The sequence below is a fragment of the Sceloporus occidentalis genome, unplaced genomic scaffold (genome assembly GCF_023333645.1).
Source record: "Sceloporus occidentalis isolate IW3139 unplaced genomic scaffold, rSceOcc1.0.p SCAF_7, whole genome shotgun sequence".
Lineage (NCBI taxonomy): Eukaryota > Metazoa > Chordata > Lepidosauria > Squamata > Phrynosomatidae > Sceloporus > Sceloporus occidentalis.
This window is the reverse complement of record NW_028316987.1, coordinates 24,916,954-24,939,995: the sequence shown is the minus strand read 5'-3', so window position 1 is coordinate 24,939,995 and position 23,042 is coordinate 24,916,954. Positions and strand designations below refer to the sequence as shown.

Below are 23,042 nucleotides of genomic sequence, written 5' to 3'. Positions count from 1 at the left end.
GGGTGAATCTCAACTAAAACAACTGCTGAGACACAAGAGATATCACAGGAATGCATTGCATTTATAATTTGTGAGCAATTGTTTATGCAGCTGTCAGCCAAGTGGGTGCCAAAACGGTTGAATGCTGACGAAATCAAGTGGATACCTCCAAGTTGATTTTGCAGCATGTCAAGAGATCTAGTGATAATTTTGGAACTATTTGTCATTGTTGATAAAATAGGGTTACATCACTATGATCCAAAAAGCACACAACAGTCCTTGTAGTGGTGGCACTTGGGCACTCCACGGTTGAAGAAATGCAAGACTCAGAGATCAGCAGGAAATGTCATGGCCACAGTGTTTTTGGGCTAAGGAATTATTTTGATGACTTTTTGATGATTTTTGATGATCTTCATAAGGGCAAAACAGATAGTTATCAGCCACTGTTGAAAAACCTCCAAAGGAGGAGACTCCACTACATTCTGAGGCAGCATATTCCATTGTGCTACAGCTCTTACCATCAGGAATTTCTTCCCAATGTTTAGATGGAATCTCTTTTCAACTTTGGGGAGAATAATGCACGTACGTTTCATGGCTCCAGATCATTCCTATCTTGGTTGGGTCGAGAACTTTTCACTACCCCCTTGTACAACTTTTCAAGTAAAATGATTCCAAGAAAAGAAGGCTTTCCCTTCCCATGACATTATGTGTTGGAATGTGGAAAGCATCTGAAGGCCTTGCTGTGTAGGTACTAAGAGGTAGACTGATAACAGCATCCGGTCTACCAACATCCTCTGGACTCTTACTTTATCTTATTCCTTTTCAACATAAACTTACACTTGTGATTAATGGATCTGTTATGCTCCCATTCAATTAGACACAATTAGAACTTCTCAATGCTGGGCACTGAGACTTGCTACAGCGTGTGTAAAGAGTGTGGACATTCTAACAAATGTTTTCTGAGGCCATAATCACATCACGATGTGCTGGGCTCCTTTTTTCATATATGATGGAACTGTAAAAAAACAAAAATTTACTAGTCTAAGATTTACATGTTAATAAAAAAATTTTTAAAGCTGGGTTTTGTAATATTACCAGAAATGGTCTCGTTGGACAGTATAGATAAAGAACTGGATAGTAAATATGGATCACTTCTTCAATATATGACAATGGCAGCAAGAATATTGTTTGTTCAAAACTAGAAAGACTGAAGCTCCAATGAAAGAAGAATAGATTGTTAAGGTTGCTGATTTAGCACTAATGGCAAAATTAACCTGGGTTTTAAAGGATAAGCTGACTAAATACTTTTTGTATGATTTGAAACCATTTAGGGACTTTTTGAACAATACGAAATCTGACACTGTAAAAATCTGTGGTTATGGTTATAAGTAATTTTAGTAGGATTATTTAATTGGACCTGTAATGACAGACAAATACATTTTCCCCTCATTTGTTTTCGTTACAGTCAGAATTACAGTGGGGTCAGAGCCCTACTTTGTATTAATTGTATACATGGGTCTATAATATTATGTACAAGAAATGGAAGAGGGTGGAAATAGCTAAAGAAAATGCAAACAAATAGCCAGTACTTGTAGGGGGAAAGTAAGAAAACCTAAAACTCAGAATGAGCTCGGGCTCAATAAAGAAGTTAAAAATAATAAAAATGGGGGTTTGGGCTATGTCTGGAGCAAGTGGAAGAACAAGGAAATAAAAGGAGCACTATATAGAAAAGATGGTAAAATGCTAACAGAAGACAGAGAGAAGACCAAACTGTTTAATACCCCAGTCTTCTCTCAAAAGGAAAACAGTGCTCTAAATGGTGAAAATAGAATAAACCATGAAGAAAGGGGCCTATAGCCCAGAACAGATGAATAAGTAACAATAAGTAATATGTGGACACTCTAAATAAATTCAGGTCTCCAGGACCAGATGAACTGCACCCATGAATGTTAAATGGACTTGCAAATAGAATCTTAGAGCCACTGCCAGTAAGAATTGAAAATTCTTAAAACAATAAAGTATGGGGGAGAAAAATGTTGTCCCTATCTTCAAAAAGGGGGAGAAAGAAGACCCAAGTAACTTCAACTAGTCAGCTTGATGTCAATACCAGAAAAGGTTTTAGAACAGAGACTAGAGACTAGAACACAAACCAATGGATTCAAATTGCAAGAAAAGAAATTACACCTAAACATTGGCAAAAACCTTTTTTACTGTAAGAACAGTTCAACAGTGGAATAGATTGCCTTGGAAGGTATCTTTAGAGGACTTGAGCTGTTAGATGGGCATTTTTTCAAGAGTGTTTTAGTTGTGTCTTTCTCAGTGACAGGGGGTTGAAGTAGACTATCCTTGTAGTCCCTTCCAAGTCTAAGGGCCCAAACCGAAAGGCCAAATAAAGCTGCTTCAGGTCATTTTGGAGGTATCCTGTTTAAATGACACAGAAGCTACACCAAAGCTGCATTCCAGTCCTTAGGACTGGAGCGTGACTTTGGCACGGCTTCCAGCCTCTTAGAACGCATACATCATTTAAACAGCATACCTCCAAAGTGACCCGAAGCAGCTTTATTTTGGCCTGTCTGTTTGGGTCCTAAGATTCTTTAATTCTCAGAGTCTAAGTTACTTGTATGTTCTCTAATCAAGCACACACACATACATACATACACACACACAATATCTAACAATATCTAACAGAATGTGCTAAGTCTCAGAAGCATCTGTGCTACTACTGATCACTTGAACAACATTCTATAATATTGAATAGAAAGTAGTACAGGCTTAATATCCCTTATCAATAATTCTGAAATCCAAAATACTCCACAATCCAAAACTTTTTCATTAGTGGCTGAGATAGCGACACCTTTGCTTTCTGATGGTTCAGTGTATACAAATTTTGCTTCATGCACAAAATATTAAAAATATTAGGTATAAAATTACCTTCAGGTTATACATATAAGGTACATACAAAACATGAATGAATTTCATGTTTAGACTTAGATCTCTTCTCCAAAATATCTTACTATATACATATATGTAAATACTCCAAAATCAGGGGGGGGGGGGAAACACTTCTGGTTCCAAGCATTTCAGATAAGGAAGACTCAACTTGTACTTACATTTGTATCTTGTCTTTCAGTCAAAAATGACACTCAAATAACTAACAGCAACAACATTTCAAAAATGCAATCAGAATATGAAAACATGTTCAAACCAAAATTAAAACAAAGTAATAAAAAAGTAAAAACAGCACCCACTCATTAAAAGCCCTTTTATTGTAACAACTTAAATGTCAAAGGTCTTTCTGAACAAAAACATGTTGCCTGCTATCAGAATGACAATGGAAAGTGACCTTAGGGGATTCTAGTGCCTAGGAGCAGCCACTGAAAAGGTCCTTTATGTTATCAGAAACATCTATCATTTTCCAATCTGGATAACAGTGATGGCTGCACTGAAAATAAAAGTTCCAACTGGATTGTTGTTAACTGTTCCAAATCAACTTCGATTCAGTGACCCTATGGATGAGACATTTCCAAGGCCTCCTGTCCTCAACTTCCCTTCTCAGGTCCTGCAAGCCCAGGTCCGTGTCCACCCCGATCGAGTCTAACCATCTGGATGTGGTCCTCTCCTACTGCCTTTCACCTTTCCTAGCATCATTGTCTTTTTTAATGATTCATTTTTTTCTCATGATGGGGCCAAAGTCCAACAGCCTCAACTTAATCATCTTGGCTTCCAGACAGTTCAGGCTTGATCTGTTCTAAAACCCTTTTTTGTTTGTTTGTTTGTTTTCTTGGCGGTCTACATTATTCTCAATATTTTTCTCCTGCTCCACATCTCAAATGAGTTTATTTTCTTCCTATTGTATTTTTTTTAATATCCAGCTCTCATATCCATATATCCCAAATGGGTTCATTTTCTTCCTACCAGTTTTTTTCACTGTTCAGCTCTCATACCTGTACATTGTAATGGGGAATACAATAGTTTGAAATATCCTCGTGTTAGTATTAAGAATTATGTCATTACACTTCATGATCTTGTTCAGTTCTTTCATTTACCTTTCCAATTCTCATCTTTGTCTAATTTCTTGACTGTAGTCTCCATTCTGATCAATATTTGAACCAAGGTATGGGAACTCTTTGACTATTTCATTTTTCTTGTTGTCTAAGGTGAATTCTCCTAGATATGGAGGGCAGACTGTGTTTTCAGGTTATAAAGTTCACCTAGATTGAGCCGCACTTGTCCTTGATGAGCCAACAGCTCACAAGTTTTTGAGAAAGGACAAAGAATTATCATCCTCACCTGATGCTACAGAATGAGCTCTGTTTCCCTTTTGATCTAAGGGTCAATGACCCTTTATGGGAGATGGAAGTAAGAAAGTACTGTAGCCAGGTTGACATGTTGGTAACCAAAATGGCTGTATGGCCTTCCCACAACCCACTCTGTCTTCTAAGACTAAGGACCTTGTCTGCAATTAAAGTTATTACTGTGCCAGACTTACAATCTGTGAAAAAAGTTAAGTACAGTTATTCTCCATTGCCATTTGTCTTGAGCCTGGGAACCTTTCAAGTCCGAAGGAAGAACTAATCAATAAAGGCAATATAAGACTGGAGAAAGTCTGGAGGACTGCCCTTGGACAGCTACCAAGAACTACATGGACTGGTATACTGTACAAATAAGGCTAGATAAGCATCCCATAATGAGAATTAAGTAAGAAGCAAAGAAGAAAATCTATTTTTCATCAAAGCTGTTATCTACATAGTTACAGTTTAGTGTTTAGGTGTATGTATTACCATTGCACCTAATGAAATCACATTTGTAAAAAATACTGAAATACAAATGATGATTTTCGTAATACCTGCTATTACAGTTAAACTGTGAAAGAATTGTTTTATGGGCATGGCTTGGCTCTGTTTCCTCACAATCAGGTTCTGTAAACTGAAATCACCTTTTCCTTCCCTCTTTGCCTTCCAGTTTGTGAAAGTCAACAGCATAAACCTTTCTAATTTTCAGGTGAATAGCAGAACTTAATGGGAACATGACACAACTACGATAATCAAATAAACCTCCCCGTTTTGCCAGAGTTAAGTGAAGTGGCATTGTCAGTATCGACACATGTACACTGAGCAACAGAGAAAGACAGCCTCAAATTCCTGATAGATTTTCAAAGCTTTACATAGGTTATTAATTACTGGTTTGTGTAGGAGCCAGGGTGGTGTGGTAGCTTGAGTGCTGGACTATAACTCTGAAGAGCAGGGTTCAAATCCCTGCTCAGCCATGAAAAACCACTGAGTGACTTTGGGCAGGTCACAATCTCTCAGCATCAGAGGATGGCAATGGCAATGGTAAACACCCTCTGATGAAACTTGCCAAAAAAAATCTTGTGATATGGTGACCCTAAGTCAGAAATGACTTAAGGCAAACAGTACACACTGACAAGAGGAAATGGAACAAGCTTTTCTGTTAAGAGTCAACAACTGACAAGAATGCCTGATATCACTTGGGGGTTGAATCCTTTCAGCTGTTTCTGATCTTTATTTAATAGTTGGCAGTTGTCAAATCCGCTTTCACTTGACACCTTCAGTATAAAGATTTTGAACAAAAGAGAACAATTAGGCCAGTTTTTGATAGAACATATAAAAAGAAACAATATAAAGTGCTTGAGGAAATTATGAGGCTTTGTTCAATTTAAGAATGAAAGATTTTTAGTTGTCTCACAAGATACATGTTCTTTGAAAGGACAAGTTGCATACTTGTAACTATAATTCCTCAAGTGGTCATCTGTGAGGTCACACAAATTGGCTATCTGCACCTGTGCAGTACATCATTCAGAACTTTCTAGAGCTGTTGGATAAGCTTTTTGCAATAACACTGCCATCATCTAGGCAACTATGCAGCATGCTTGCCACCTAAACCTTCAGTCCTACAGACACCAAATAGCAGCATCTAAGGATTCAAAGAGAAAATGAGTTGGGTTTGTGAGTTAACGACCAGTCAAAGAACTACAGCTACAGGTACGCAACCTGTCCTTTTTCACAGTCTCTGACTCTCACAAAAGGGAGCCTAACAAGCTACTAACCATAGGTGGAAGCATAACATCATGCAATAAGCATTCACAGTTCTTCAAGTGAGCCATGTTAAGTAAGAAAACATTAGCCTGGATCTTGTATCTATCTTGTAGCAAGGGATGATGGTCAACGGCTGTGACCATGTAGCTGTCTGCCAGAGGCAATCCCCTCAGAAAGGCAGATGACGTAGTCACAGCCTGTGTTGAATGGATCCAGACATGAACTGAAGGAATCTTTTTAGCTAGTTCATAGGCTAGGTGAACTGTAGAAACTACCCACTTCAAGAAGCACTGATTTGAAACTGGTAATCCAATCCTCCTGGAGGAATAACATGCAAACAGTCTCAGAGACCAGCACAACCCAGAAGTCCTGTCTATATAGAAGGCAAGGGCCCTTCTGAAGTTGCAGTCCATTCCAAATCTGAGGCAGGGCTCTTCATCAACAAAGGTAATACAATGCCCTGGTTGAAGTGAAACGATGACAGTACCTTGGGCAAGACAGCAATGTCCAGTCTCAGGATGACATTATCTTGGTGGAAATGTAAATCATTCTTCTGCTCATCTGATCAATGTATTCATCAGCCAAAACAAAAAAACCCCACTCTTCCAGGAATCATAGGGTCAAAAGAGACAGGCCAAAATAAAGCTGTTTTGAGTCTCTTTGTAGGTATGCTGTTTAAATGATGCATGCATCCTAAGAGCCCAGAAGCCGTGCCAAAGCCATGATGCAACCATTAGTGGCATGAATCTGAGGTCCTGCTGAGAGCATCTGCTAAGATGTCCTCTCCTGGAAGTTGGCTCGCAGAGATAGACATGTCTCTGGTGATTCTCCAGTCCCAATGCCAGACTATGAAGTGAAAGAGGGTAGTGGACTTCAATCCACCTTCCTTGTTCAGGTACTATGATGTTGTCAGCAACTACCTGAACTACCTTGCCTTATAGGAGTGTGTTAGCCATAGTGCATTTTTCTAAAATTTTCGTGTGTGTGATATTCCTCATGACCTCAAATGGACCCTGCCAGGCTGGCTGCCATTATCGTCAAGGTGGAAAGACATTTAGACACTGAGGTCAGTTTCATGGGACCACTGTTGAGAATAATGCCCCCAGACTTGACCAACAGGTAATTTGGGTGTTGCTAATGGAATCGCCATCACCTCCAATAATCAGATGAATGTGCAATTATTGTCTAAAGATTTCTCACCCGATAAGTCAACTATTAATTTAGCTCCTTCCCATTTGCTTTGACTGTTGACAGATCAGATTACCTCACCCAAACAATCCCAAACAATCAAACACCTTTGTCAAGAGCTCACCCAAGCAATCAGACACCTTTGCCAGAGGCTAGTTTTCACCCTTAAAACCCCTGGAAAATCTCCCTTCAGTGGGTTAGTCTAGATTTCAGGGGAACTCTATGTCACTGTGATTTCTAGTCTAGCTTTGGCCCAGTCATTCACTCAGCGCTCACAAAACGACTGAGTCTCACTCCACATCACCCAACTGGACCCTGGAAGCAAGCCTCATCTATGTAAATATCTCCATTAGTGGTGCCTCAACCTGTCCCATGCTAACCCCTGATTTATCGAACCTTGGATAAGTGTTTGTGTGCTTGTATTGCTGTGTTATTTTTTTCCCCTTTTAATAAAAATAAGACTTTAATTGGAAAAACCTGTCCCTGCTTCAATTTCTTAAAATTCCCTGGTCCCTTGGTATACAAAATGGGAAAAGATTTTGCTGGGCCCTTGTAGTCAGCCCCCTCTCAATTTTGAGCTAATTAAAAATTCCCTTTCATAAATTTTGGCTACAAGTGTCTCAATGACCTGAAACATTTTTCTAACATCTCAAAAATATTGACATGAAGAACAGTTTCATCAGGAGTCCAACATCCTTTCTGGAGGAGAGTGAATGTTGAGAAATGTTGAGTGATAAGAGGAGGCGCAGAAATCACTTGAGTCAATTGTTGAGCCTGAGAGGGATCTGGTGGAGGCAATTCGTTCACATCAGGTTCAACAGTCTGAACTGTCGGGTACAGACATTAGGGAAACGGGCTCAAATGATGTTCAGCCCAATCAGGTCTTCCTGAGGCTGATTTGCCAACCTTTTCCTTTTTTAGTGGGTGAGGTGTGCTTTTCAGTTACTGAATCTGAGCATGTATTCTTGTGGTAAATACATTGATGGGAGTGCAGACTAGGGCGGAAGCGATGCCTTTAGGTGGTATTAAGCACTGTGTGAGACCTGGACTCATGGCGCAGTTCTTTGTAGTAGGATTCTGAAAAGGGGAAACAATCATACCAACAATATGGAGTGTCTGGTATACTGATATCAGCCATGCTCTCTCCACCAATTTAGCTGAACCATGTTCATCCCAATGAATAGCTGATCCATTGGTACTGATAACTGGATGATGATCTGCTTTAGGCGAATGAAACCACAAAATGAAGAAGAGGATGAGTCAGATGAAGTATGAGTCAATGGTAACTGATGATGCCAAGGAGGAAATTATATAGGAGACAACGGCCTCACTGGAACATGTATTGGTAATTTCATTTCATGAGCAGAAGGAACTGAAGTAGGATCTCTCTTGTGTTGTGCCAAAGTGAATTCAACTATTTCTCCCTCTGAAGTAGTCTCCATGTGAACAACTTGAGGAGAGGAATACACTGCATATGCAGGGATCTGAACCAATAGCTCACCCTGTCTTGCCAAATATTTCAAAGATGGCTGCACAACTTTTACTGGAACAGACAGAACAAAAGGTGAAACTATTGGAGAACCCTCCAGATACTCTGATCTCTTCTTCTTCTTATACCATCTTTTTTCAGTCTTGTGCTTGTAGGTTGATGTAGAAGCTTCAAAGGCAAGAGAATGATCCAGCATCAATGCACATCAGGTTTTGTCTTGACTTCAATCAATTCAATGAATATCTATGGAGCTTTTGAGCAAACAGCAGTGTCAGATGCAGAGAACTTAGAGCCCTTCTTTGGCTTGTTGGTACAGGTCCAAGTATCTTGTAAGGACTTCTTAACTGCCACATTGACCAAAGAGCCAGGCATACTCAGAGCCAGTACAGAACAAGGCAGAAGGCATCCAAGGGCTGAGTCAAAGGGCTTTTTGGAGGCCATCAGAGTTTGCTCATACAAAAGTGCCTTGAGCATAAACAAGAGGTTCTTATGTGTCTGTAAACTGAATGCTTTGTAGTGACTAGAAGACCCACATTATGGTCCTTACCCTCACAAAAGAATGGCCATCCCACTCAGGTATTTTTGTCCCACAAAAGGTGCATTTCTTAAACGAATTGTTTGAAATCATAGTAGGCCACTGGAAGACTGAACCACAAGGATGAAAACATTAGCCAGACAGTCTTGAGATCAAGTCAAAAGGAAGAGTCCAAAACAAAACAAGTCATAAGCAAAAGGAGAGTTGAAAATCAAAACTGAATATCAATCACAAAATCTACAAGCACTCAGTCCAAATCACTATTTGAGAAGCAAAACCAAGAAAACAGTCTGAGTCAAAACATAACAAGAGCAGCTCAAAATAATTCCTTCAGTGCTGCTGACACACAGACAAAAAGAAAGCACCTAGAGATTGGGGTTACCATCAAAAAGTTTATACAACAGCTCTAGAAGGTTGTGAACAATGTACTGCACAGGTGCAGATAATCCATTTGTGTGAGTCACAGAGTCCACAAAGAAGAACTGTTTACTCTATATGCTACATTATAGGTATATGTCACACAGCAACTGAGAGCTGGCATGAAGGCCAGCTGCTGAAGATCCACCACCCCTGCCACCCCACCCCCACCCCCCAAAGAAGCCAGGTGGCTGCACAGGGACTGAGGGCTGGCAAGGAGACTGGCCATCGGAGATTTGCTGCCTCCAACAATGATGACCACCAGAGCGGCCAGGAGGCTGAACAGAGACTGAGGGCCGGCTGCTGGAGATTTGCTGCCCCGTTGTCCACAGCCAGAGCAGTCAGAGGGCTGCACTGGGACTGAGGGCCAGTAGGGAGGCCATCCAGCAAAGATCTACCTTCATTGCCATCCCGCTGCCGACCACCAGAGTGGCCAGAGTCCAAAGAGAGAGGGCTGCCACCAGGATACCCACCAGAGATATTGCATTTGGCATAAAGCAAGATCACCAGCGCAATCATCTTAAGTGACGCCAATTCCAAAACACAATGCAAGTGAAGAAAGAAACTAAGGAGGGAAAGACACAAGAAAGAAAGAGGCAAAAGGGAACATAACTTTACAGGAATTAAAGGGGGGAACATATGAGGAGAAGGATCGCTGAGGAGAAGAATTGCTGAGAAAAGACAGAAAGTGAGGGGAAGTGGGTTGTCAATGTAGAGCAATGAAATGCATGAAATAGAGTGACAAACAGCTACTACACAGCAGTAATGGTGTGGGTGACACTAATTTAGGATCTCACCATGGATGCCATCGAAGGAAAAGCAAGAAATGCTATTGATAAATATTTCCTAACTAAGGGTTACTTACCCAACTGCCTAAGATTAGGTAGCATGTGTATAACAAAAAGACGGTAATCGGATTCATTTTTAACTACAGGATTCAGCCTGAGATCCACATCCTTCAGAGCTGTTAAACTGTGGAGTCGAAATACTTCTGACAATGAGGAGATATGATTGAAATAGAGATTGAGCTTTTCTAAGGATGTGAGATGTTGAAGACCCTATTAACAGATAAAAGATTAGAAAGGAATTATTTACTTCCACCTTACTACCTCAGTAAACTGTATTTACTCTGACTAGGGTAAATTACAATAATTGATATAATGTTTGGTTCCCAGTGTCTGACCATTGTCAGATACAGTAAGCAAGTAACTGAGGCTGCCTTATAGCAAGACAAGCTGCTGGCAAGTCCATCTCAGTTATGTTTAATTTGAATGGTAGTCTTATCTTTCCCAGACCTGTGTTCTGAAATCCTTTGAAATGGAGAAATACTTATGACTTCTGCATACAGAACATGTTTCTAACTCTCCACTATTATGTTACCATCTTAAGGGATGGAAATATCGTGGACAAACTTTTTTTTTAGCAATTTTGTATTGTACAGTTGTTCCTCCCAATTCTCGCCCATTCACAGATGGCAAGCGGGGAGGGACAAAATGGTATGCATGCCTGAGACATGTGCACAGTGGCCGAATACAGGAGCGCGCTGCCATTGAAATCAATGGTGACTTGAATATCAGCGTTTTTTCTGGATTTGCAGGGGGTCTGGAACAGATCCTCACAAATCGGGAGGACGACTGTACATATCTATTCTAAAAAGTTTCAAGCTGTTCCAAAACTTCAGGACAAGATAGAAAAACAAATACTGGAAGTTAGGCAGGGAGTGGTTGTACCTGAAAGTATATTCGGTGTACCATTGTTGTTGCTGTGTGTCTTTCCAACTTATGGTGACTCTAAGGCAAATCTATTACAAGGAAAGATTTATTTAGCGGCGGGTTGTTTTTGCCTTCCTCTCAAGACTGAGAGTGTGAGACATGCCCAAGGTCACCCAGTGATATTAAGCCAGTGGGTGTATGTGGCTGAGTGGAGATTCAAACCTTGAACTCTCAGAGTCCAAGTCCAACATTCAAACCACTATATCATGCTGGCTCCAAAGCTGTCCCAAGAAGTCCTGCTGTGCAGTCCTTCTCTGGGTGCTTCTACTGGCTGGCACATAGCTATAGGACAGGCATCCTAAGTGATTCTGCCAATGTTATGGAATGTCTTCCCCAGAGAGGTATGCCTCATGCCTATGCTGTGGGACTGTGGGCACTAACTGAAATGTTTTTTATTCTCATTGGTTTTAAATCTTTCAGTCTGAAAATGGGTTTTAGATTGTGGTCTTTTCTAACTCTATGATTCTTTCTTTCTTTCTTTCTTTGTTGAATTTATATCCTGCCCTTCTCCTGAGATGGGGATTCAGGGCCACTTATAATAGTTTTAAAAATATCAAGTTAAGATAGTAATTTACAAAAGTTAAAAAACAATCACAACCTTTTTTTAAAAAAAAAGTTAGGAACAGTCAAAAATATTTAACATATAATGATCAGTTAAAAAAATTAAACTATAGAAACACTTCACGCACGTGCACACATACACAACTGCTCAATAATTACATTTTAAAGGCTTGCCTGAATAAAAATATCTTCATGTGATGGCAAAAAGAAACCAGAGATGGGGCCAACTGGACCTCCCATGGAAGGGAATTTTACAGCCTGGAAGCAGCCCCTGAGAAGGCTCTCTCCTGAGCCCTTATCAAATGCGCTTACCAAGTTGGTGGGACTGAAAGAAAAACCTCCCCTGTAGATCTTAAAACTCAAACTGGGTTGTAAAAGAAGACAGGGCTTTTCAGATAGTTTAGACCCAAGCCATGTAGTAAAAATAAAAACCAGCATTTTGAATTTGGTCCAGAAATAGCCAGTTAATCTGTTTTAAAGGGGGGGGGGGGGGTCACATGATCCCTGTAATTAGCCCCTAAACAGTTTCTAAAGCTAGCCCCATGTACAGTGTGTTACAGTAATTGAAATGGAATGTAATCAAGGCATGCGTCACTAAAGTCAGACCTAATGTCTCTAGAAATGGGTGCAGCTGGAGCAATAGTTTTAACTGTGGAAATGCTCTCCTGGCTACCACCAAACCTGGACATCCAAGTCCAGTTCCAAAACAAGGAGTATTATCCAAGATGTCCAGGAGCATGTGCTGAGATTTCAGGGGATATGAAACTCCATGCAGCACAGGCAGAATCCTTATTTCCTGATCTGTCTTTCCAACTGAGAAGGAGCACCTCTGTCTTGTCTGAATTAAGTTTCAGTTCACTAAGGCCCATTGCAGACGGGCACCCTAGGACGGACTCAGTCCGTGCTAGGGTTAGAAAGGGGCGTCTCTTCCAGAGTCCATAACAAATGGTGGCAGCCATTCCACACGGCCGCCGCCATTTTGATATAGCAGACACTCGGCGTCTGCACGTCATGCATCAGAAATGACGCCGCGAGTGCGCGCTTCGGCACTTGCGGCGTCTGTTCCGGGACGCGAGAAGGAGCGCAATTTTCGCGCTCCTTCTTTGCAGTGTCAGGGAACCGCACCGTTTGGCTGCTGCGGTTCCCGGACGCTGCAACCGGCAGCAGCGCGAGACTGCCCCTTCTGGGCTGTCTGTAACGCGCCTATGTCATTCAGTCCATTACTGATAACATACATTAGTTCTTTGAACTTGGATAAAAAGGAGACATAGAGTTGTGTGTCATTCAGCATACTGGAGACACTGAACTACAAAACCTCAAATGACATCTCCCAGTAATTTCATGTAAATATTAAAAAGCATGGAGGACAGAAGTGAGGTTTCATGAACACCACAGGCCAATGGCCAAGGTATTCCCTAGCACAACCTTCTAAGATTGCCCCTGGAAGAAGTACTAGAGCCACTGTACAACAGTACCACCAAGTTCTATTGAAGAGAACCAGCCCAGAAGGATACCATGGTCATTGGTATCAAAAAATGCTGAGATATTCAGCAGAACCAACAGTGGCAGACTCTCCATATCTAGTTCTCTATGTAGGTCACCTACCAAGGTGACCTTGGAGATCCTTGCATTGATATTGGCTCCTACAAGTGATGTCTGTCTGTAACTATCTGAATTTGGTTCATATATATGCCTTATTTTGTGAGTCATACAGACAACTTCAGTTACTGGACTGTATAGAAACACAATTGATCAATGAAATTAAATAAATAATACAGACACAATAGCTATACAATAGACACATTCAAAACTCACAGTATCTTACCTCCAAAGTAGTCAGTGCATTGCGTGAAAGGTCAAGAGATTTCAGACAAATAAACTTTTTCAGGGAATTTCCTAGATGTGTTATCTTTTCATGATATGTTCCAGGAAGAGACAATGACCGGACATCAGCTGAAATGAGATATTTGAGGGAATTGAGTTGTTTTTTTTATAATAATCTTTATTGAAGTTTACAATATTTACATCCCCTACGTGTTACCTTCGTCATATATGTATATTTGCATTCCACAGTACAACACCTTTTCCCCCCTCTCACCCTCCCCCCCTTTTCGTTTGTAGTAAATACTTTCTTAACAGCTCTTCCCTTATAAAATATTTCTCTTTTATCAACAACTTTCTCCATAACTACGATCTTCTTATCTAACTGTTTTTCTTTAAAAAATGTCCTTAGAGACTGCTTCAAACCTTAAGCCCTCCATATCTATTTCCCGCCTACTACAGTATAGTACTCTTAGTATACAATATATTTTGTTCTTTACAGATCAAGATATGTTATGGAAGAAGAAACAAAAATAGTTGAAAGAGTTCATTTTAACTTCCATCTATCTTTACAGAATTCCAACAGTGGTTCCCAGGTTTCTTTTACCTCTTCATATTTATCTTTTAAGGCCATTGTAATCTTATCCATTTCTATTATTTCTAAGGATTTGCAAAGCCATATATCAACCGTTGGCAATTCAGAATTCCTCCACATTTTTGCTATCGACATCCTGGCAGTAGTTATCATATACAGAATTGGTTTTAAGTTTTGCCTAATATCCTTACTATCAACCATATTTAATAAAAAGAGCTCTGGGTCCAGTTTTACTTCTACTTGATATATCTTCCCTATTATATCTTTAATTTTTCCCCAAAATATTTGTATCTTGGGGCATGTCCACCACATGTGGAAAAAAGGAGCCAATGTTCCCATTACATCTCCAGCATATTCCTGTTTTCCCTTTATAGATCTTGCTTAATCTGGAAGGGGTCAAGTACCATCTGTGGATCATTTTTACCAGATTTTCTTTTATGTCCATGCATGCTTTAAACTTCATATCTTTACCCCAGGCTTTTTCCCATTTATCTAAATTTATCGTATGTCCAATATTTTTTGCCCAATTGATCATGCATGGTTTAATCCTCTCACTTTCTAATTCTAATTTGAGGCATAATTTATATAATTTTGATATTAAACCCGTCCTTTTCCCCCCTCGGATAATCTCATCTAGTTCAGTTTCTTCCCTGCACACTCCTCGTTCTTTACAATCAATCCTGAATCTTTCTCTTAGCTGAAGGTAGGAAAACCATTGTAGTTTAATACCACTGTCCTCTAGCTCTTTCTTAGATTTCATTATCTTTTGCCCTTTATCTGTTTTTAGAATTTCTTTATATCTCAGCCAATTTTCTTTCTCAATACCGGTGCTTTTAAACAGAGCTTCATGGGGCGATACTCATTCTGGGAGGGCTCTATATATTTTCTCCTTATATTTATTCCATACCCTAATTAATGAATTTCTAATTATGTGATCATTGAAAATTTTGTTCTTGGGTACTGTCCCATACCACATATATGCATGCCAACCGTAGATTAGATTAAATCCTTCCAAATTTAACAGTTTATGATTTTCCAGATGTATCCAGTCCCAAACCCATTCTAAACAACATGCATGGTAATATATTTTAAAATCTGGCATGGCTAAACCCCCCCTTTCTTTACTGTCTGTTAATGACGACCATTTAACTCTTGCTTTTTTGTTTGACCAAATAAATTTTAGTATGTCTTTTTTCCATTGTCCAAATACTATATCATTTTTGATTATCGGAATATTCTGGAATAAAAACATCATTTTTGGGAGAATACTCATTTTAAATAGTGCAGTTGAGGGAATTGAGTTTATTATATTAAATCAAACCGAGATCTCACCATGCATGGAGCAAGGTGGTTCAAGGGGGAAAGGTCTATGTGTGCAAGTGGGGACAGCTGACAAAGAAAGAGACAAGAGCTAAAACCAGACAAAAACAGACCCAACATTTCAATCTAAAATGGCTGAAAATGTACATGGTTCATTTTTGGTTGGCTTCAGAGAATAACAGATTAAAAAAAACAGGCAAACTTTACCTCCTTCCTAAAAAATTGGACTCATATTTTATTTTTAAAAGGCTATCTGAACATCAGAACTATGCAAAACCTTCCACCCTATCCAAGACATAGATGACATGTTTTCTTTTACAACCAGTCCTCCCAGCCACAAAGTACATAATGTAAGAGTTCCATCATACTGAAGCAGCAAGCAAGCACATGTAGGAAACTGATATTTGGAATACAATAGCACAAGTTCATGTGGTTAAAATGTGAAAAATCCTACAACAGAAAACTCCATAGCAGAATTTACTTCTGAGAATCAACTCTAGTGACCACTAAAATATGCCAAGAAATATGGAAAACAAAACAGTGGCCAACAGTCTGGAAGGGATCAATGTACATCCCAATCCACAAAAAAGTAGACACAAAAGACTGCAGGAACTATAGGACTATAGTATTAATATCCAATGCAAGCAAAATTTTACTCAAAATCCTGCAGTATAGACTCCAATCATATTTGGAGAGAGAAATCCCAGAGGTGCAAGTGGGATTCAGAAAAGGAAGAGGCACTAGGGATTGCATTGCAAACATATGATGGTTAATGCAACACACCAGGGAATTCCAGAAGAAAATCAACATATGTTTCATAGACTATAGCAAAGCCTTTAGCTACATAGATCACAAAGAGCTATGGAACACTCTTAAAGACATGGGAGTGCCACTATATTTGATAGTTCTGAGGAGAAATCTGTACCTAGGACAAGAGGTCACTGCTAGAACAGAATATGGAGAAACAGAATGGTTCCCAGTTTGCAAAGAGGGTCAGGCAAGGATCCATTCTTTCACCCTACCTGTTTAACTTGTATGCAGAAAATATTGTACGAAGAGCAGGGTTAGACTCATAAGGAGGAGGAGTGAAGATAGGAGAAAGGAACATCAACAGTCTAAGATATGTAGATGACACCATACTACTAGCGGAAACTATCAAAGACTTGGAACAAATACTAAGGAAGGTCAAGGAAGAAAGTTCAAAGAAAACAAAAATGACCATGGAGGATCTACGTAAATTCAACCTAGATAATGAGGAAATCGAAATAGTTAAAGATTGGATAAAACACTGATCAGAATGGAGACTGCGGTCAAGAAAGAAGAAGACTAGGAATGGGAAGGGAACCCATGAAATAACGAGACAAGATCCTAAAGGGTATAAAGATGTACAACAGAGCACCAAAGTCAGAATCGTTGAAGCCATTATGTTCCCCATCACTGTGTATGGATGTGAGAGCTGGACAGTGAAAAAAGCCAACAGAAAGAAAAAAACTCATTTGAGATATGGTGCTGAAGATACCACAGACGACCAAAAAGATGAACAAATGGGTTTTTGAACAGATCAAGCCTGGGCTCTTCCTGGAAGCCAAGATGACAAAACGGAGGCTGTTGTATTTTTGCCACATCATGAGAGGAATCACTAGAAAAGACAAAAATGACAGGGAAGATAGAAGGCAGCAGAAACACTGCACACCAGATGGATAGACTCAATCATGGAGGTCATGGGCCTGAATTTACACGCTCTAAGTAGAGCAGTGGAGGACAGGGGGTAGAGATGCTTCATCCACAGGGTTGCCATGAATCGTGGTTGATTCAAGAGCAGTTAACAATAACAAGCAAACATGGCATCAGACTATCAACATAACACCGAGAGGAAAAACCTCTCGCTACAGTGGTCTTTGGTATCCATTGGGTTTGGTTTCAAGACCCAGAGATACCAAAATCTGTGGGTGTTCAAATCCCATTATATACAGTGGCATAGTAAACTGGTGTCCTCTATATAAATAGTGAAATCAATGTTTGTTTTTTGGATTTGTTGTTGTTGCTGTGTGCCTTCAAGTCATTTTCAACTTATGGAGACTGTATGGCAAACCTGCATTGGGTTTTCTTGGCAAGATTTGTTCAGGAGCTTTGCCATTGCCTTCCCTTGAGGCTGAGTGTGTCACTTGCCCAAGGTCACCCATGGGTTTCATGGCTGAGTGAGGAACTGAATCCTGATCTCCAGAGTCATAGTCCAACACTCAAACCACTACACCACAGTATTTACACACACAGAGAGACACACACATATATATTCAAGACATGGATGGTTGAATCTACGGATGCAGAATCCATGGATATGGAGGGACAAATTAGGAGGAATAGCTAATACTCCAGAGGACAGAATCAACATTCAAAATGATCTGAACAGACTAGACAGCTGGGCCAAAGCTAACAAAATTCAACACAGAGAAATGTAAGGTACTGCACTTAGGGCAGAAAAATGAAATGCACAGATATAGGATGGGGGACACCTGGCTTAATGAAACTACATGTGAAAGGGATCTTGGAGTCCAAGTAGACCACAAGTTGAACATGAGTCAACAGTGCGATGCGGAAGCTAAAAAGGCCAATGCAATTTTAGGCTGCATCAATAAAAGTATAGTGTCTAGATCAAGAGAAGTAATAGTGCCACTGTATTCTGCTTTGGTCAGGCCCCACCTGGAATACTGTGTCCAGTTCTGGGCACCACAATTCAAAAAGGACATTGAGAAACTGGAGTGTGTCCAGAGGAGGGCGACTAAAATGGTGAAAGGTCTGGAAACCATGCCCTATGAAGAATGACTTAGGGAGCTGGGGATGTTTAGCCTGGAGAAGAGAAGGTTAAGAGGTGATATGATAGCCCTGTTTAAATATTTGAAAGGATGTCATATTGAGGAGGGAGCCAGCTTGTTTTCTGCTGTTGCAGAGTCTAGGACCCGGAGCAACGGATGCAAGCTCCAGGAAAAGAGATTCCACCTCAACATTAGGAGGAACTTCCTGACAGTAAGGGCTGTTCAACAGTGGAACAAACTCCCTCGGAGTGTAGTGGAGTCTCCTTCCTTGGAGGTCTTTAAGCAGAGGCTAGATGGCCATCTATTGGGGATGCTTTGATTGGATTTCCTGCATGGCAGGGGGTTGGACTGGATGGCCCTTGCGGTCTCTTCCAACTCTACGATTCTATGACAACAGTATTGAGAAATTATATTTTGGTAAAATACTCTGGTAACATTAAGATATGCTTTCTCCCCTGTTATCGGTCATATAGCATTATTTTCTATTCAGAAAATGGCCTAACACAAACCATTTCCTTCAAACTCCATGACATTTTATTTTACAATTACGGCATCACTATTGATTTACGAGCAAACTACTCATGACATGCAAGAGCCCTGAACTGGCCCTCCTGCTACTGCTTTTCTTCTACTTTAGAATTGGAGGAGGGGGGTTCTATAGGTTTTCTCCAGCAAGGAAGATTTGCCATCTGGAAAATGTCTTTTAAATTCTTATTAACCTCATTAACAAGGTACTAACTGCTGTTTTTATCAAAGGCACAGGAAGATCAAATTGTCCTATGTAGGTTTAGTAATCCTCCCATATAATCCACCCCATACATTCAGGTCCTCTGTCAGACATAGTCTGGACTAGGTTGGTAACTGTCAGCCATAGGACTTTTCATTCAGCCACCTGTACACTGTGGGATGACCTTCCAGAAGAGATTCAACAGCTGACCAAATCTGATAAAGGACTAAAGACCAGTCTCTTCCAGCAGATTTATCCAGATGATTTTTAAATTGTGAACTTCACAGAATCATTGGCAGAGCCCTCAAGGGACAGTCCATCCCTCTGCCATGCAGGAATACAGATGGCCAACCTGCCTCTATTTAAAAACCTCCAAAGAAGGAGACTCCACTACACTCCGAGGAAGTCTGCTCCACTGTCAAACAGCTCTTACAGTTAGGAAGTTCTTCCTAATGTTGAGGTGGAATCTCTTTTCCTGGAGCTTGCATCCATTGCTCCATGTCCTAGTCTCTAGAGTAGCAGAAAACAGGCTTGCTCCACCCTCAATATCTCAATAAAAACAGCTCTTAGCCTTCTCCTCTCCGGGATAAACATACTCATCTCCCTAAATCACTTCTCATAAGTCATGGTTTCCAGACCTTTCACCATTTTGGCCGTCCTCTTCTTGACACGCTCCAGAGATTTAGGGAGTTGGGTATGTTTACCTAGAAAGGAGAAGGTTAAGAGGTGACATGATAGCCCTCTTTAACTATTTGAAGAGATGTGATATTGAGGAGGGAGCAAGCTTGTTTTCTGCTGCTACAGAGAGCAGGAACTGAGAGCAATGGATTCAAACTACAGGAAAAGAGCATCCACTTAAACATTAGGAGGAACTTACTGACAGTAAGGGCTGTTCGACAGTGGAACACACTCCCTCCTTTCTTGGAGGTCTTTAAGCAGAGGCTGGATGGCCATCTCTCAGGGATGCTTTGACTGAGAATTCCTGCATGGCATAATGAGGTTGGACTGGATGGCCCTTGTGGTCTCTTCCAACTCTATGATTCTGATTCTCAACATCCTTTTTGAATTGTGGTGCCCAGAACTGGACACAGTTCCAGTTAAATGATGAACGTGGATTGTTTTAATATCTGTACATCTTGTTTGTCCTGTTAAACTGATGTGTGTTTTAACCGACCCCGTTAAAACTGTCTCCTTTCTTGGAGATCTTTAAGCAGAGGCCGGATAGCCATCTGTTGGGTGTGCTTTGATTGAGAGTTCCTGCATGGCAGAATGGGGTTGGGCTGGATGGCCCTTGTGGTCTCTTCCAACTCCGTGATGCTTTTTAAACTAACGATGCTGTCTGTTAATTGTTGTTGTTCTCAGCCTCGATCTGTGGGGAGAGATGGGTAAGACATAAATAGTAATAGCAGTAGTAATGAACTGAAGTCTAAGTATCACATTTAAGTCAGAGTTGACCTGAAGACACTTAACAAATGCAGCATTCTTAGCCAAGAAGCTCTAGCGACTTGTGAAACTACAAATCCCAGGATTCCATAGGATAGAGTCATGGGAGTTGAAGTAGAATCATAGCACTATAACTAATAGCTAAGTGACTGTCTCCTCTTCCCCACACAAGGAAAGTATCTGGGAGCTGTAGTTTTGTGAGCCCTTTAGCCTTCTCTGTCAGAGAGAGCTCTGGTGCCACGAGGAACTACAATTCCCAGGATTCCCTAGCACTAAGCCAGGACAGGGAAAGCGGTCCCGAACTGGATTGTTGCTGCATAAGACTCAAGCTTGGGAGTCTAAAGCAGCCTCCCCTCACCGAGGTTCTGGTGCCTCAGGTTGACTCTTTCGCGGACATCTTCTTCTGTCAGCGGCGCCTCCACCGCGTCCATGGCTTTCAAATAACGCGCATGCGCCCTGGAAGGGACGAAGCCAACGCCGTTGAGGCCGGGGCTCCTCAAACTGCCAGGGGAATGGTGCGCATGCGCAGCGTCCCCGCCAACCGCGGAGGAGCCAATCGGGGAGCCGCTTTGGGCCGAGGGGGATGACGTCATGCGTCGTTCAAGGCGCGGGCCGCGGCGCCCTGGTTGCCAGGCAACGGGCCTGGTTTTGAGGCCTAGTGCAATAACCCAGTTTGAGAGCGCTTTAACTGCCTTGGCTCAAGGCTAGGGAGTTCTGGGAATTGGAGTTTGTTGTGGGGCCCAGAGCGGAGCTCTGCTCCGCTCTGGGCCCACAACAAACTCCAATTCCCAGAATTCCCTAGCCTTGAGCCAAGGCAGTTAACGCGCTGTCAAACCGGTTTAATTCTCCAGTGTGGATGCTGGCTTTGTTAAAGGCGCATACCTACAGCTCTCCTATATCTGCTACCAAACCCTAGAGCTCCATATTGTACAACAGTCAGCATCCCTGGCAATCACTACACTTTGGGTTACAAAGTGCCCAGTATATTATATGAAGGGTCCAGGGTGGATAGGGTTGCCATAATAGGGTGGGAGGTTGCCCTTGTTGTCGTTGTTGTTGTGGGTTGCCTTCCTGTCCCTTCATGTTTTCAGGTCTTCATCATAGCAAGTTTCTCCAGAGGGAGGGTTTGGAAGTGTTGTTGTTGTTATTTTGGAGCCATCCTCTGAGGCTGAGATAGTGTGACTTGGGGTTCCCCACTCCCCCCCCCCAAAAAAAAAAAAGGATCCTGTGTGTCTTCAAGATGTTGCCACCCTCAAGCAGTGGACCTCTCCTGGGGTTTTCATGGCAAGTTTCTTTGGAGAGTCTTTCTTGCTTTCTTTCTTTGGCCATGAACCATCCTCTGAGGCTGAGAGAGTGTGACTGGTGAGGTTTTTGAAAGGATGCTGTGTGTCTTAAAGATGCTGCTGTAGTTTTGTGAGACATTTAGCCTTCTCTGTCAGAGTGCTCTGGTGCCACAATAAACTACCATTCCAAGAATTCCCTAGCACTGAGCCAGGGCAGCTAAAGCAGTCTCAAAAAGTGGATTATTTCTGCATTGATAACAACGAAGAAGCCTTAAGCAAGCCAAAAATAGGGTCCAAAAGAGAGAGAGAGAGAGATAAATAGCTAAAAATAATTTACCTTGATTTGTCAGAGGGCACTAAAAATAATTTTAAAAAATATTTGCAATCTGGCATCCTTCCATACAGTGTTCCTGAAAATGCCCTTATCAGCCATAGCTGAAGGAGAGAGGGCAGAAGAAGTTAGGAATCTAAAAATAGTTTCCAATAAAGATCCCTGCAAAGCATAAATATAAAATTGCTTCAGAAAACAAACTAGTGTATGTGTGTCTGGGAAAGGGGAAAGAATGACCACTCCTTTCTTCTGCATTGGAATTTGTGGATTCAATTTCTTTTGTTCTCGTGATCAAATTCCTTGCTCAGTTCCTTGGGGTGATTATTATTTTTTTAAATTGTTTTGATTAAACACATACATTTAAATACATAAAATAACATTTAAAACCACACACAGACACAAAAGGAATGCAATCCCCTCCCAACACACAGTCGGCCCTTATCCATGGATTTAAGCATCCACAGTTTGAAAATATTCAGAAAAACCCCCACATAAATTCCAAAAAGAATCACAGAATCAGAAAAGCTTGATTTTCCATTTTATATAAGAGACACTATTTTGTTATGGTGTTGGACTGAATGGGACTTGAGCACCCATGGATTTTGGTATCCATGAGGAGGGAGGGTCCTGGTACCAAACCCCAGCGAATAACAAAGGCTCACTAAAAACAAAATACAAAATGTACAGCCTTCTGTTTCTGGTGTGTGTGTGT

At 41.0% G+C, this 23,042-nt stretch overlaps 1 protein-coding gene across 4 annotated transcripts in view; it reads right to left on the bottom strand.

Annotated features, from left to right (window-relative positions):
* CEP72 (centrosomal protein 72) overlaps positions 1-21,156 on the bottom strand; it is a 67,648-nt gene extending 46,492 nt beyond the window's left edge. For 3 of the 4 annotated variants that reach the window (XR_016281901.1, XM_089532415.1, XM_089532416.1), the window contains exons 1-3: positions 21,075-21,156; positions 13,823-13,950; positions 10,530-10,722 (exon numbers count right to left, since the gene is read on the bottom strand). Coding sequence is in view for 3 of the 4 variants with exons in the window: in XM_089532415.1 (XP_089388541.1) it covers positions 10,530-10,722; positions 13,823-13,950; positions 21,075-21,147 (394 nt within the window). In the remaining variant the exon portion in view is untranslated. Of the gene's footprint in view, positions 1-4,025; positions 4,262-10,529; positions 10,723-13,822; positions 13,951-21,074 lie in introns of those variants that run through there. The other variant, XM_089532417.1, reaches the window with a different exon arrangement.
* Between the last annotated feature and the right edge of the window lie 1,886 nt (positions 21,157-23,042).